The 16,495-nt window shown below is 48.5% G+C and overlaps 1 protein-coding gene across 1 annotated transcript; it reads right to left on the minus strand.

Moving 5' to 3' along the window:
• Positions 1-9,858: 9,858 nt before the first annotated feature.
• On the minus strand, positions 9,859-12,615 carry cd248a (CD248 molecule, endosialin a; the record flags this gene model as incomplete). Its single annotated transcript, XM_080544012.1, has 1 exon — positions 9,859-12,615. The coding sequence occupies one exon, from the start codon at positions 12,613-12,615 to the stop codon at positions 9,859-9,861; it is 2,757 nt and encodes a 918-aa protein (XP_080400138.1).
• Between the last annotated feature and the right edge of the window lie 3,880 nt (positions 12,616-16,495).

Below are 16,495 nucleotides of genomic sequence, written 5' to 3' on the forward strand. Positions count from 1 at the left end.
CTTGAACATGGACACGCAGTACTTCACATGCTGGGATAATGCACATGCACTTACACACAATAGGCCCCACTCCCAAGTATATGTAAATGCAAACAGACATACATACGTATGTACATTACATACGCATGCACATGTATGCATACACACACACACACACATACACACACAAATACATACACACACATACACACACACACACACAACCACACACACGCACATTCTTTCTCAAGCAAACAGAAAACAATAAACAGATGTGGAGACCCCCTGCAGTGAGACGGGCTACACATTCCCAGTGCGGCAGCATTGGATCATCCACCACAGAACCAGAGTCCTCCTCCACCACTGAACCAGAGTCCTCCTCCTCCACCACAGAACCAGAGTCCTCCTCCTCCACCACAGAACCAGAGTCCTCCTCCTCCACCACAGAACCAGAGTCCTCCTCCACCACAGAACCAGAGTCCTCCTCCACCACAGAACCAGAGTCCTCCTCCTCCTCCACCACAGAACCAGAGTCCTCCTCCTCCTCCACAGAACCAGAGTCCTCCTCCTCCACAGAACCAGAGTCCTCCTCCTCCACCACAGAACCAGAGTCCTCCTCCTCCACCACAGAACCAGAGTCCTCCTCCTCCACCACAGAACCAGAGTCCTCCTCCTCCACCACAGAACCAGAGTCCTCCTCCTCCACCACAGAACCAGAGTCCTCCTCCTCCACCACAGAACCAGAGTCCTCCTCCACCACAGAACCAGAGTCCTCCTCCTCCACCACAGAACCAGAGTCCTCCTCCACCACAGAACCAGAGTCCTCCACCACCACAGAACCAGAGTCCTCCTCCACCACAGAACCAGAGTCCTCCTCCTCCACAGAACCAGAGTCCTCCTCCTCCACCACAGAACCAGAGTCCTCCTCCACCACAGAACCAGAGTCCTCCACCACCACAGAACCAGAGTCCTCCTCCACCACAGAACCAGAGTCCTCCTCCTCCACAGAACCAGAGTCCTCCTCCTCCACCACAGAACCAGAGTCCTCCTCCACCACAGAACCAGAGTCCTCCTCCTCCACAGAACCAGAGTCCTCCTCCTCCACCACAGAACCAGAGTCCTCCTCCACCACAGAACCAGAGTCCTCCACCACCACAGAACCAGAGTCCTCCTCCACCACAGAACCAGAGTCCTCCTCCTCCACAGAACCAGAGTCCTCCTCCTCCACCACAGAACCAGAGTCCTCCTCCTCCACAGAACCAGAGTCCTCCTCCTCCACCACAGAACCAGAGTCCTCCTCCTCCACAGAACCAGAGTCCTCCACCACCACAGAACCAGAGTCCTCCTCCTCCTCCACAGAACCAGAGTCCTCCACCACCACAGAACCAGAGTCCTCCTCCACCACAGAACCAGAGTCCTCCTCCACCACAGAACCAGAGTCCTCCTCCACCACAGAACCAGAGTCCTCCTCCACCACAGAACCAGAGTCCTCCACCACAGAACCAGAGTCCTCCTCCACCACAGAACCAGAGTCCTCCTCCACCACAGAACCAGAGTCCTCCTCCTCCACCACAGAACCAGAGTCCTCCACCACCACAGAACCAGAGTCCTCCACCACAGAACCAGAGTCCTCCTCCACCTCCACAGAACCAGAGTCCTCCTCCTCCACCACAGAACCAGAGTCCTCCTCCTCCACCACAGAACCAGAGTCCTCCTCCACCACAGAACCAGAGTCCTCCTCCTCCACCACAGAACCAGAGTCCTCCTCCACCACCACAGAACCAGAGTCCTCCTCCTCCTCCTCCTCCACAGAACCAGAGTCCTCCTCCTCCACCACAGAACCAGAGTCCTCCTCCACCACAGAACCAGAGTCCCCCTCCTCCACCACAGAACCAGAGTCCTCCTCCACCACCACAGACCCAGAGTCCTCCTCCACCACAGAACCAGAGTCCTCCTCCTCCACCACAGAACCAGAGTCCTCCTCCACCACAGAACCAGAGTCCTCCTCCACCACAGAACCAGAGTCCTCCTCCACCACAGAACCAGAGTCCTCCTCCACCACCACAGACCCAGAGTCCTCCTCCACCACAGAACCAGAGTCCTCCTCCTCCACCACAGAACCAGAGTCCTCCTCCTCCACCACAGAACCAGAGTCCTCCTCCTCCACCACAGAACCAGAGTCCTCCTCCTCCACCACAGAACCAGAGTCCTCCTCCTCCACCACAGAACCAGAGTCCTCCTCCTCCACCACAGAACCAGAGTCCTCCTCCTCCACCACAGAACCAGAGTCCTCCTCCTCCACCCTGCTGTCATCAGAGGATGAGGAGAACAAGGCCTGTTGTAACTAGATCCCCCTCCCTCTGGTACTCTGTCTATTCCATCTCCTGATAACTAGCACAGACAAAAGTCCCCCGTTGTTAAACTCTATTTCCTTTCCCTTTTTTTGATTAGCCTTTTGTGAAGGAAAAAAAGTTGTACAATAATCATGTCTGTTCAAGGTACTTTCTCTAGTCACGTGTTTTGCACATGTTTCAATGTGTTATGACTACGAGCATTCTAATTTCTAAGAGTGCAAGAGTGCTGTAGCTTCTTACTTGCCAAACAGAGAAGTAAAAGTCTGTGTGAAAAGGTCAACCTGCCAGTATTAGAAGTTTTTTTTTAACCCTGTCTAGAAGATGATGTGCTAGTACAGATAAGGACAAAAATGTATGACATTGTATAGCATAGGTTTTGCTGTATGGGGAAGTACCCCAGAACTGAGAATTATATTGCTCTGCATTGCACTTCTTTAAGAGCTCTTAATAACTCTTTATTCACATTGTGTACCCTGAGTGGTTCATTCTTGTGGGTTTAGCAACTCACCGTATCTTTAAATAATAGTGAGTCGAATTTTCACATCAATTTTCATTGTTCAGTGTTGTTACCTCCCATATCCAACACACATTCCCTCCACACTTGTTGACAGACAGACAGACTGGTTGACAGACAGACTGGCATTACTGCGGCCTGGCCCAGGGCAAGTGATCGATCAGAGTGAGCCTCACAGGAGGCTGTCATGTCTGTATGTAGCTGGTGTGTGTGTATGGAGCTGGTGTGTGTGTATGTAGCTGGTGTGTGTGTGTATGGAGGCTGGTGTGTGTGTGTATGGAGGCTAGTGTGTATGTGTATGTTGCTGGTGTGTGTGTATGGAGGCTAGTGTGTGTGTATGGAGGCTGGTGTGGAGATGTACGTTTGTTTTTACTCTTTTACAGTTTTTTATGGTCGCTAAGTCGCAGTGTTCAATATTGAAGTCACAGAGTCACAACTCTTCATACAGTCAGCAAAGCAGAAGTCCATGTGGATCAAACTGTGACTCTTACTCTGTGATTTATGCATTGCTTTTATACAAAATGCATTCAATGACCACGTTCTCCAAAATCCATAACACTTCTCTCATTCAAACTCCCCCACCTGCAAAACACTAGGTATTTGCAACACATTTTTTCATTGTTTCATTGTTTTCATTCACACTGTGTTCAAAACTGTGAAGAACACATTCAAAATAGAATGATTTGGTACATTTTTTCGTTGTTGACCTAAAGCTCGCTATAAACAGTTTTTTTGCACAGTGTTTGAGTGTGCAGATGCTGTTATTTTGCACTCTATTGATACTCTTCAGTTCCAGCACCTCAGCAAAGTCTGATAACGGATGAGCGGTGGTATTTTCACTATTAAAGTAATCTATTGAAATGTCTAGAAAACATTAGCAGAATATATACAATGAAATGAAATAGACTAGATGCATTGCCAGGGAAGACATTAGATGTGACCAGATGCAGACCAGAGGGTGGACCAAAACCCTCAGGAGTGAGACATTTTTGGTGTGATTGCTATTGTAGTGTAGCCCTGGAATTTCTGTTTTTCTTTTTTGTTTGAACTTTGCATCTTATTTTCCACTTTTCATTAAGTACATGTAGTGTACTTTGAAGTAAATGTACTGTAACTTACTTTCTGCAAAGATACTGAACAAAAAATAATACACTAAAGGATAGAAGCAAATCGCGGCATTTCTGATTCATTCTTGTTGCCTAATACTTTACAGTTGTACAGTCAACTATTCTGTCTATGATTACTATAAATCAAACCATTTGTATAATTAAATATTCATTCTTGTGAAAATCATTCAAACTATGTAATGCTCCCATGGTGTTAGTGTTTTGTAAGTCAGAATGTTATGAATGACTGTGTATGCTTTCTGAGTGAACATTGTTGCCAGTGTATGGTTGAACAAGCTGCTTTTGAGACATGAATGAAGTGATTGGCCAACATGCATGTTAGTAATGCAGACTGTATGAGGAGTTGTGACTCTGTGACTTCAGTATTGAACACTGTGACTTAGCGACTGTAAAAAACTGTAACTGTGCTGGAATTTTGGATATGTGCCGCTGTCTGTCGTGTGTGTTCTTTGTTTTTTAACATGTAACCTGATTTCCTTTCAGCCCCTCCCCCCCCACCCCCCCAAGAGGCTTTTGTCTTTTGCCAGGCCGCCAATGTAAATAAGAATGAGTTCTTATTGGCCCTGCCTGGTTAAATAAAGGTTAAATAAAAATAAAAATAAAGTGTGTGTCCATGGAGGCTGGTGTGTGTGTATGGAGGCTGGTGTGTGTGTGTATGGAGGCTGGTGTGTGTGTGTGTATGGAGGCTGGTGTGTGTGTGTGTATAGAGGCTGGTGTGTGTGTGTGTATGGAGGCTGGTGTGTGTGTGTATGGAGGCTGGTGTGTGTGTGTATGGAGGCTGGTGTGTGTGTGTATGGAGGCTGGTGTGTGTGTATAGAGGCTGGTGTGTGTGTGTGTATGGAGGCTGGTGTGTGTGTGTATAGAGGCTGGTGTGTGTGTATAGAGGCTGGTGTGTGTGTGTGTATGGAGGCTGGTGTGTGTGTGTATGGAGGCTGGTGTGTGTGTATAGAGGCTGGTGTGTGTGTGTGTATGGAGGCTGGTGTGTGTGTGTATAGAGGCTGGTGTGTGTGTGTATAGAGGCTGGTGTGTGTGTGTATAGAGGCTGGTGTGTGTATAGAGGCTGGTGTGTGTGTGTATGGAGGCTGGTGTGTGTGTGTATAGAGGCTGGTGTGTGTGTGTGTATGGAGGCTGGTGTGTGTGTGTGTATATAGAGGCTGGTGTGTGTGTGTGTGTGTGTGTGTGTGTGTGTGTGTATAGAGGCTGGTGTGTGTGTATGGTTTTTACACTGTCCAGTCAAACAGTTTTAGGCCAAGCACTCAACCAGAAACCCAAAACGGGCGTTCAAAAAAAGATGCCGACAGTCCCAATCATCATCATCACTGTAGCTGACCGGCACAGCGTTCATCTGATCCAACACTGTCTCCCACGCAGTAACCAACCAACGCATCACAGGGGTGAAGTGTTCCCATCCATAATCAGCGGCTCCCAGCCAGCTGAGGACAACAGCAGTGTTTGTTTATATGTGACGACAGCAGCTGGCGAAACCGGGAACAAGTCGGCAAACCAACGGACTGTTGGAACGTTTATTGTGAAAAATGAATCAACGACACACTCGCTAGTCGAGCCAAAACATTCCAACGCAATGGATTCCTTAACTAGGTGGTATGGGGATTACTGCATTGCAATGTTTTGGCTTGACTAGCGAGTGTGTCATTGGTTTTCAAGAGCGTTGACATTTAAAAAAAAAAAAAAAAAGCAAACAGAACATTTTGATTGGCTGGCGACTTGTTCCCGCTTTCACCAGCTGCTGTCACATATGACGGTAAGGCCTACAGTACAGTCGGAGAAAGTACTCAGAGACGGTCCACTCTCTGATGTCTGGAGGGAGAACAGTGGAGAGAGAAGGAGCAGGGGGCTGAAGCATCGCTTAGGTGGCGGGTTCGATTCCCACTGGGACCATATACTGTATACTGACAAATATGCACTCACTGTAATGTACCGATAAGTCCCTTTGGATAAAGGTTTCAGTAAAAAATAAAAAAAAAAGCCATATTTATATTCTAACCCATCAGGGCCTTAGCTCAGAGACATGGCACAGACATCCAGCAGTAAGCCTTGTGACCGGAGAGGAAATGGAAAGGCAGGAGGAAGTCAAGGGCCTGTTTTAATGACCGAGATCAGGCTTCAGGACCGGGGGAGGACCATGAGGGGTAGAGTTACACTGGGTCTGCTCTGTTGTGTGTGCCGGGGTATGTCTGTATGTCCAAACGCCACGTATTAAGAGTTGAGTTAACTTCCTCTAATTGTTGACAGTTTGGAGTTCATTTTCAGCAGGGATGTTTGCAGGGGTGTTTGGAGATGATTGCTGCAAACTGAAACGATATCGAGCTTGAAAAAAGATGCAGACACTTATAGATAGACGAATAATAATAATAATAATAATAATAATAATACATTTCATTTGTAAAGCAGTGCTACAATTAAAAACAGGAAGATAAAACAATTAACATTTTCAAATTAAAATGAACGCACACACACACACACACACACACACACACACACACACACATTCATCTTTGGCACTGATCCTTCTTTATTCTCTGTTCAATGGATTTCTGATGTCACATTTAAGCCCCTGGAATGTATAATGAGGAGAACTGATGCTGGGGAAGGACTCCACATTTCAACAATGCGAGGGCAGCACCTTCACTTTCAGAGCATGAATAGTCGCTCTTATTCTTTTGCCCAAAGACTGAAAGTAAGTGGAAAAAAAGCATGTGCAAAAGTAGAAGGGTGCATGATCTGTCTGGATTTCACTCTGTTTTGGAAACAGACTACACAGCCTTAGATATGATGGGCAGAGATGTTGACAGGCATGACAGATAATTACATATGGAAGCAGATAGAGGAATTTGAGATTGCAAATGTGTGTTCCTCTTTTGCATGCATTGCATTCTTTCAGTCAATATTCAAATTCAAATGCAATCATATTTGCATTTTCACTTTCATGTACCTGGTATACACATTCACTGTCAATATTAAAATGGTAATGCAAAGCCAATTGACATTTCATTTTCAAAGTCATGCGCTGCTTTGTTGCTGAAAATTTCAAAAGTTCATTCTAATGTGAAAATGACTATGCAGTCCCACAATAGCATTTTCATTTTCCACTTTTGCCTGCATTATTTGAGTCAATATGACAATTGTAATGCAATAATGTGATTAGCGTTTGCATTTCCATGTTCTAGTAAACACATCCGCTTCGTAGCTGACAAAATTCAAATGTTCATTCTAATGTGAAAATGACTATGCAATCCCACAATAGCATTTTAATTTTCCACTTTTGCCTGCATTATTTGAGTCAATATGTCAGTCCACTATATGCTTCCATAATTACAGACTAGGAAAATAACTTTCAGTGATTTTAGTAAACTGTCAATTACTATCATTTGTTCCACTTTTACTTGTTCCACTCCAGTGCGTGAAAACATTTTGTTTTCAATAACTAAAAAATACAATATTGAATTTCCTGTGTGTCTGTCAATTCTTTCAACACCCCAGCCCAGGATTGCATAATCATGTGATTAGTGAGACAGATGTACCAACGCATTGCAGCAGGCAGAGTAGCTAACCAAACTGCCCTTTGTGTCCCGACATTGTTAAGGAAGCCTTCCTACCTCATATATCACAACAACAACAGCCCTGCCGTGTCTAAACATCTAGGAGTCATCGAGGGGCCAAACCCCAATACACTGACCCCAGAAAAGTGACCTTACCCTCTGGGGGTACGAGGGGGTGAGAAGAACAAGGTTGAATAATGAGATCTGTAGCACAGATAGTAGCCCCAGGTAGTAGAGCTACAGCATGCCACGGCCCAGGCCTCCAGTGAAGGGGTGACCTTATGAGAGTGAAGGGGTCCTGTGTCAGAGCACAGAGAGAGACCCCCTCGAAGCTCCTCTCCTCAGCCTGGTTCTGATTAGCACATTCCATTAGTGTACAATCAGAATTCTCCCCTGCCAGTTTTGACGCACGCACGCACACACACACACACACACACACAGACACTGCCTGGGTATGGGGGTGTGTTCCTGATAGGACTGTTTTGTTTTGTTTAAGAACCATTTCCCACCCTAACAGTTTTGATGGACTGATTCCAATTTATTTTTCCGAATTTGCTGCGTTCTCCTAGTCAAACGTCCCATGGAAACGTGGCCTAAGGCTTTTATTCACAGCCACACAGGCCTCTTTGTTTGCTTCATAGAATTGTGATGTTGATTTGCTAGTAATATAATATTACAGGAAATGCAAGCGCAGCGCTGTATCAGACACGATCACACTGGGATCCACCAAGACAAGACATGAACATGGATGAAACCCATAGCATTTAGCATTTTTAATTAACAATTACTTAAAACGTAACAGGTAACAAAAATGAAAAGGCATCAGACATCATTTCACAGTCATTAGATCCAAAAGCACATCTCATGAGTGATTGTGGAGAAGATAAATGATGGTTATACCTTAGCCATCCCTGAATGAAGGCTGCAGTTACTTTCAAAATTCCTAGAGGGCGCGTTGCCTTCTGTCTTCAAAAAGTTGGGAGGTGGTCCACCATTGGCCAAAGTCCATAGCATGTTAAGGGTTGGTCTGTGACAATGGGGCTTCGGGTTGTGTTAAAGAGTTATGTGACATGGGGTTGAGGAGCATATGAAAGATCACTGTTTGCTAACAAGGTCAATGCTAAAGATCACCATTCGCTAAGAAGGTCAATACTGACTCAAACGGCAGCCTGTGACCTTATTTCAGTCCCTATGCAATAGGAACATCTGCACTCTAACCCCTGGTGAAGAATGTGGGCGAGAAGAGAGCTCTTTAATTGGAGTTGAATGGAAGAAAACATCCCCTGGGACAGACAGACATTCTGCAGAATATGTCAAAGGTTTATGTGTTCTATCAAACAACAGGCACTTCATGGAATCTTACTGACGCTAACACATTTAGTCTAGACCATTGCTAATTAAAGAACGTTCTAGAGACACATGATTACTACAAGTGTGACATTGCAAAAAACACACCAACAGATACAGTATATATACAGAATGTTTCAATGTGTTGGTCTGTGGATTGATTGATTCCCCCTGATACACAACAAGCATCTGCATAATAGTATCCAAGTGATTACTCTCCTGTACCGCGTCTTTTGACAGTCACACTTGCATAGTTTGTTGATTTGCAGTCGCAGGAATGTCTTTTGTCCTTCAAACTGGCCTTTACACACAGTCTCCTTTCACCAGACTTCTGAAGTAAATAAAAGCCACATGTGATGCGCTGTTAAGATAGACAAAAATAGTCACACTTTGGGAGCGAGCTCAATTGAGTATTTAAACATCAAACATTTGCATGAAACACTCACACTCATTGACTCAAGTTTCATTGACTGAAGAAAAGCTACCGTACAGTACTTTACTAGTGCCTTTAGATGGCACTGAGTATATACAGGCATTGACGTTATATTCCCACAACCATCCGTAGATATAACCAAATGTAGTATTCAACAATCCAATGGATGGTATTTTATTGACCCAATAGTGCAATCATATAGCAACTAGATCATGTGCTGTGAGGTCAGTGTAAGATTAATGCAGTTTCAACCACATATTGTCCCCAAGCACCCCAAAAAAAGGATCAGTGGTTTGCAAAATGTAATGTATTTTTCTCCTCTTTCAATCTCCTCTTTCAATCGATATTCCATAGAAACATCCAAGTGTTCAAAGAGTTACAAAAGTGACAGTGGGTGGCAATGGGAGGCAGATAAAAAAAACAGGTCCTCGCCTTTTTTAGCTTCTTCATAACCCGCATTTCTCTCCTTAGCTATAAAACTTTAACCGATAGAGTTTACCTATATACAAGTCTGTCTCTCTCTCTCTTAGTCAGTGGTGTCTGTTCAGACGTGAGTCTGTTTAACGCTGGAACTGGGGGCGCCCTGCTTGTCATGTGCACCAGAGATCCAATGGTAGCAGTCGGTGGCACTCTTGTTGCGCGGCTGGACGGCGCAGCGGGTACAGTACACGATGCCCAGTGCCACCATCACCACGATGAAGATACACAGGGGCACCAGCAGCCCCACCAGGAGCCAGCTGCCCCCCTGCTTCTGACTGCTGCCGTCCCCCTCGGGTGCCTCAGTCTCACCCACCGATACCACACCCTGCCCTGGGGGGGTGAGGCCGGTCAGGAGGGGCGGGGAGGAGGTTACCGGAGATGGGGGTAATTCCACCGTCTCGTAATCCTCCTGCTCCCCTACCTCCTCTACCACCTTCATATTGAACTCTGAGGAAGTGGGAGTGTTGGTGGTGGTGAGGTCAGCCACCACCTCATCATCGTCATATTCTGATGTCGGGATATCCTTCCCGTGCCAGAGGGGAGTACGCCCTGGGTCTTGGTTGGCAGGGGTGGGGCTTAACCAGAACCAGTTCCACGCCCCTCCAGACACAGTGGTGGTGGGAAGGGGTGAGGGACTGGTGGTGGTCTCGTCCTCCTCCTCGTCCTCCTCTTCATACCAGTCAGGCGTGGGAGTTGGGGTGGGGGTGGGGGTGGGGGTCGGTGTATCCGTGGGACTGGGACTGGGCTCAGGGACTCTCCAATTCGTGGTGTCCAAGGCTGTGTACTCCTCCACCGCATCCACTGTCTCTACTGTGGGGAGCGCCTGGGCTGGGTTGAAGGCAGGTTTTTCCCAGTGTGGGTGCTCCTCCACTGCATCCACTGTCTCTACTGTGGGGAATGCCTGGGCTGGGTTGAAGACAGGTTTTTCCCAGTGTGGGTGCTCCTCCACTGCATCCACTGTCTCTACCGTGGGGAATGCCTGGGCTGGGTTGAAGACAGGGTTCTCCCAGTGTGGGAACTCTACCACCTTATCCTCTGTCTCTACAGGAGGGGGTGCCTGGGCAGGGTTGAAAGCAGGGTTCTCCCAGTGTGGGTACTCCTCCACCTCATCCTCTCTCTCTACCGTAGGGAGTGCCTGGGCTGGGTTAAAGATAGGTTTCTCCCAGTGTGGGTAATCCACCACCTTACCCTCTCTCTCTGCCGTAGGGAGTGCCTGGGCTGGGTTGAAGGGCAGGAGAGGCTCTTCCTGGGGTGCACTAGTGACCCAGATCACATCACTCTCAATCCTGGGGGGGTCAGTAAGCCAGTCCAGGGAGTCATCCTCCGTGGGCCAGTCAGTGTTGGTCTGGTGGGGGGTCCAGCGGTAGACTGGATCCCGGGGGTCCCACATGGGGTCGGGGTGATCGGTGACCCAGGGATAAGAGGGGGTGGCGGTGGGCAGCTCCTCGCCCTCGACGACCCGCCTGCAGGAAAAGTGGTCCGACATGAGCCGGTAGCCCTCTTCGCAGTAACACTCGAAGCCGCCCTCGTAGTTGACGCACATCTGCTCGCAGGTGCCCGGGATCTGGCACTCGTCGGTGTCCTGGCAGCGGCTGTGGTCCTCGGGCAGCGGGGAGAAGCCAAGGTGGCAGTGGCAGACGTGCGAGCCCGGGGTGTTCTCGCAGGCGTGCTCGCACGGGTCCCCCATGCACTCGTCCACGTCGTCGCACTCGCCCTCCTCGTCCGGCCGGTAGCCCGCCCGGCAGCGGCACTCGAAGGTCCCGGGCGCGTTGACGCACAGCTGCTCGCAGGGGCTCTGGAGACACTCGTCCACGTCCAGGCAGCCGCGCTCGTCCGGGGCCAGCATGTAGCCCTCGGGGCAGGCGCAGCGGTAGCCGTCCGGCAGCGGGAGGCACTCGAACTCGCAGGGCGCCCCGTGGCAGACGTCGGCCGGCGCGCAGCTCTCGCCGTCCTCCGCGAGCTGGAAGCCCTCGGAGCACTCGCAGTAGTAGTGGGTACCGGCCTCCCGGCAGATGTGCTCGCACCCTCCGTTGTCTCCCCCCTCGCACCAGCTGTTCTCCGGGACGTCGGAGCAGAGGGGGGCGTCCCTCGACCAGCCCACGGTGCCGTCCTCCCTCACCATACACAACACAGACTGCTCCTCTTTGGTGCCCGCCGGGCAGGGCACCGTAGCCACCGAGCCGAAGGGCACGTGGGTGAGGAGGGTACTGAGGAGGCTGAACGGGGTACTGTAGAGGGCGTTCCCACCCCCCTCACTCCACACAGCCGGGCACATGCCCTTGTAGGTGAAGCGGCACAGGTAACCATCCACTGGCACGGAGCACGAGCCGTCCAGCCATTTGAAATTATCCCGCTGCTCGTGGGCGGCCGTGCCGTAACTCATGACCACGCAGCGAGGGGCAGAACAGGTATTAGGGGAGTCCTCTCTCAGCCAGTTGGTATACTGGGTGTCCTGGTCGCCTGTGGTCCACGAGAAACCCCGGAGAGGGCGTGAAGCCGTGCACTGGCGGGGCTGCCTCTGCAAGCCGATCCACACCCTGGCCTTGGTGCGCGAGCCCCTCAGCTCCACGCCGGAGAAGAGCGCCGCTATGGTGTCGGCCTCCTCCTGGAGCTTGATGGTGGCTAGGTTGCCGCCCTTGTCCTTGCAGCTCCGCCAAGCGTCCAGGAAGGTCTTGCGTTGGAAGTAGACCACGAAGCAGCCCTCTTCGTTGCACAGGGCGTCTCGCTCCCTCAGCTCCTGGGAGAGTGCGGAGGGAAGTCCGCCGTACAGACCCAGCAGAGAGAGGGTGAGAAACACACCGCAGCACGCCGAAGAGCCCATTCTTCACTTCTGCTCCGGTTCTCCAGCTGGTCTCTGTCTTTTCTCTCTCTCTCCCCTCTCTCTCTTCCTCTCTCTCTCTCTCTCTCAACTTAATGGTCTTTTCTTTCTCTCCTTCAGAGTTTGTCAGTGGTTCCTTTTATCGTTTTTGTCTTCTTTCTGAACTTCTCTCCCATCATCTGGAACTTAACCTATCCAAACTTTCCTCTCCCTTTCTCTGCCTGTGTCCCGCGCCGCACACTCTGCCCTGCTTAAAGAGTTCTGTGTCGGAGTTGAGTGCTTGCAGATTGTCCCCAGATTTCGGAGAGGGAGAGAGTGGGAGAGAGAGAGAGAGAGAGAGGGAGGGAGGGAGGTAGAGGGGAACAGAGGATTGGCAGGAGGGGAAGGAGGGAGGGGAAGAAGGAGGGAGTTGAAAAAAGAATTGTATGTTTTTAGAAGAGGCGGGGGGCTTTGTATGTGTATGTGAGTGTGTGTGTGTGTGTGTGTGTGTGTGTGTGTGTGTGTGAGAGAGAGAGAGAGAGAGAGAGAGAGAGAGAGAGAGAGAGAGAGAGAGAGAGAGAGAGTCTTGGGGGGCTGGGGGAGGTGCACTGGTCTGTGTGTTTCTTTCTTTCTCAGAGCATGTCGTATGGTTTTCATAAGTCCGTTTATGGAAATGGTTTGGGACCCTATCACCCCCCCCCCAAACACACACACACCACACCCATACACTCACACACACACACACACATACACACCCACACACACTCACACACACTCACTCACACACACACACACACACACACACGCACACATGTACACACACACACACACACACACACACACACACACACATAAACACACACACACACATACATTCCCAGGCCCTTCAAGGGAGTTTGGAATTGTTTTGTGTTCTCCAATAAGTCACAAAGCAGGAGGAGAGAGGATCACCAGACAAAGAGCTGTCGATGTTCCAAGAATCCATCACTCTTTTCCACCGACCTTGGTCTCCTCCAAGTCCATTTTCTTCCCTTTTCTTTGTTCTGCCTTTCTTACCTCTGCTTCTATATGTGTGTTTGTTTGCACGCTTAGCTACCACAGATATGTTCATTGTTTTCAAAGTTTATATTGTGACGAATATAACTATGGAAATAAAGGAAAGTTACTAAAAGAGGTTATATCAGAGGGAATACAAGGAGATCTTCAATATCTACCTATTTCTATGAGGATTGTGTGAGGTGTGTGTGCGTGTGTGTGTGTGTGTGTGTGTGTGTGTGTGTGTGTGTGTGTGTGTGTGCGTGTGTGTGTGTGTGTGTGTGCGTGTGCGTGTCTGTGTGTGTGTGTGTGTGTGTGTGTGTGTGTGTGTGTGTGTGTGTGCCTGCGTGTGTGTGTGTGTGTGGATCAATATGTGATAGACTACACCAGTGTTGCATTCCCCTCTCACCTAATCTTGCAATGCACTCTTTTTCTATCAGTGAAGAATTTACCAGAGAACAAGTTCGGTACAGATTATTTGATAAGATAATTGTCAATATGCACTGATGATACAGCCACAAGCAAGAAAGAAGATAGAACTTATCCTCATGTTATAGAGGTTGTATGTAATATACAACCATGACAACAACGACAACAACATTGCTAACCACCGTTCTAATAACTCTTATTTCGAGATGGAAGCAGTGAAAGTAGCTTTTGCACAGGAAAGGGCCCCTGCGTTTGCTATGAAAACAAAGTGGCGCTGGTGAAATGGAGACTGTGTTTCCAAAAAGGCTGGGAATAGAGGAGAGGGCTTGTGGGGGGTAGCTATAGCTAGCAGCGAGCAGTCTGGAGAGGAAGTCGCAGAATCTCTATGAGCTCATTAAAACCCCCCCCTCTGCCATCTCTCAGCCAAATGGTACTGACCGACGTTTTAAAAGGGAAGGGGGATCAAATCGGTCAAACTTCTATGATGGAACACACGATAGAACACACATACATGCACGTGCAGATGCATGCACGCATGCTCGCGCACACACACACACACACACACACACACACACAGGAGAAGGTAGTGGAGGCGTCCAGCGGTGTTGGGGGGGGGCTCAAGGGCCTGTACTTTTTCCCTTCTCAACACGTGCCGCCGACAGATTCAGCTGCAGCAGCTCTGTGAAGCTCTAGCCAGCAGTGACCTGGCTCTTCGGTCCCCAGCAGTGAAAGCCGTTAAAACCAGCGACCTTAGTGAGCAACCTTTTACGGCAGCAAAGTGTTTGGAGGTTAAATGGTGTTTAATGATCACTGCTACCCCCTAACACTCCGTTACTACCTCATGTTTACAGGTCCCAACAGGCTGTCTGCAAACAGGCATCGTAAGTCACGACTATCCTTTCGGTGCATGCTCCTGGACATAATTATTCCCTCCACGCAATGCAGAGGACCTCCCATGAGATCCACTAATTAGAACAATGAGCTTGGATAGCACGGCAGGCACTATTCTTTCAACTTAATTTGGTTTTTCCAGCTAATAGGGTTGTCTTTCAGAATGAACACAGACTAAGGGCTATATTTAAGACGAGTATTACGGAACTTGTCAGGCAAGCCTTGTGTGATATATTATTGCTTTTTTCAAGGTCAGAATTGTTCAGCGCAACTGAATGTACCTGGTCTGCTCTTTGTCATGAACACGCCACCGACCTGACCACAGGTGACACGGGGCTCCAGTTCTGTGGTGACTTCACCCGTTACCGCCGACACAAGTTGCCAATTCCGCCTGCGTTTGGACCTGTGTCCATTTTGGACAACAGTGTCCTCTGAAAACCCAGAGTCCTTAAAAAAACTGTTTAAAAGTTATAGAAGAGGCCATCTTCAACGGTGAAACAATAAGAACGATGATGTAATTATGCATGTCTGATGGCATCATCGGATTACGCATTTGAAAGCTATATACTGTATGGTATTTCAAAAGATTTTTCAGGCGACCCACTTTTGTAGAATGATTCATCCACATGACGAAAGTGAAAAATACCCCATAGGTCTGTACTTGCATCAAAGCATTAAAACTAAGCTTCTAACATGAAAGCCTGAAGGCCTGAAAGACGCTATATATGGGTTGTCTGGTTCTCCTCCACCTCCGCCAGAGTCTGTCTCTCTCTGTTCATATGTCACATGCTTTTGTGTCTTGCCTTACAGATGCGACATCTATGAAATCACACCGATTGGCCCAATTTTGATGAAACTATGGTGAAAGATGCGTCGATTATTTAGGAGTTTCAAGGTGACACCAATTCATCATTATAAATGTAATAATAGGGTGCAAAGTGGAGAGAGTGTAGTCTAATGCAGAATTTGGGAATAATATGGTGAGAAATCAACGCAAAGCTGTAAGAAGTAAGACTGATAAACTGATCAGATAAGCACTACTACAGGTTCCAGTGGGTGTGCCCAGCTGTGTGGAGTGAAGGGGGTGGGAATGGCCTCTACAGTCCCCTCCTCACCCATGTGATCTACAGTCCCCTCCTCACCCATGTGATCTTCAGTCCCCTCCTCACCCATGTGATCTTCAGTCCCCTCCTCACCTATGTGCCTCAAATTTGTTTAAATCTGTGTTAGTGAGCCCTTCTCCTATGCCGAGATAATCCATCCACCTGACAGGTGTGGCATATCCAGATGCTGATTAGACAGCAGGATTATTGCACAGATGTGCCTTAGACTGGTCACAATAAAAGGCCACTCTAATGTGCAGTTTTATCACACAGCACAATGCCACAGATGTCGCAAGTTTTGAGGGAGCGTGCAAATGGCAGGAGTGTCCACCAGAGCGGTTGCCGGTGAATTGCATGGTCATTTCTCAAAGTCTTTTCCAATTCCAATTCCAATTCCAATTCTCGGAAATGCCTTTGGAGACGGCTTATGGTAGAGAAATTAACAT

Source organism: Nansenia antarctica, assembly GCF_963989245.1.
Source record: "Nansenia antarctica genome assembly, chromosome: 13".
In the NCBI taxonomy this organism is placed as follows: Eukaryota; Metazoa; Chordata; class Actinopteri; order Argentiniformes; family Microstomatidae; genus Nansenia; species Nansenia antarctica.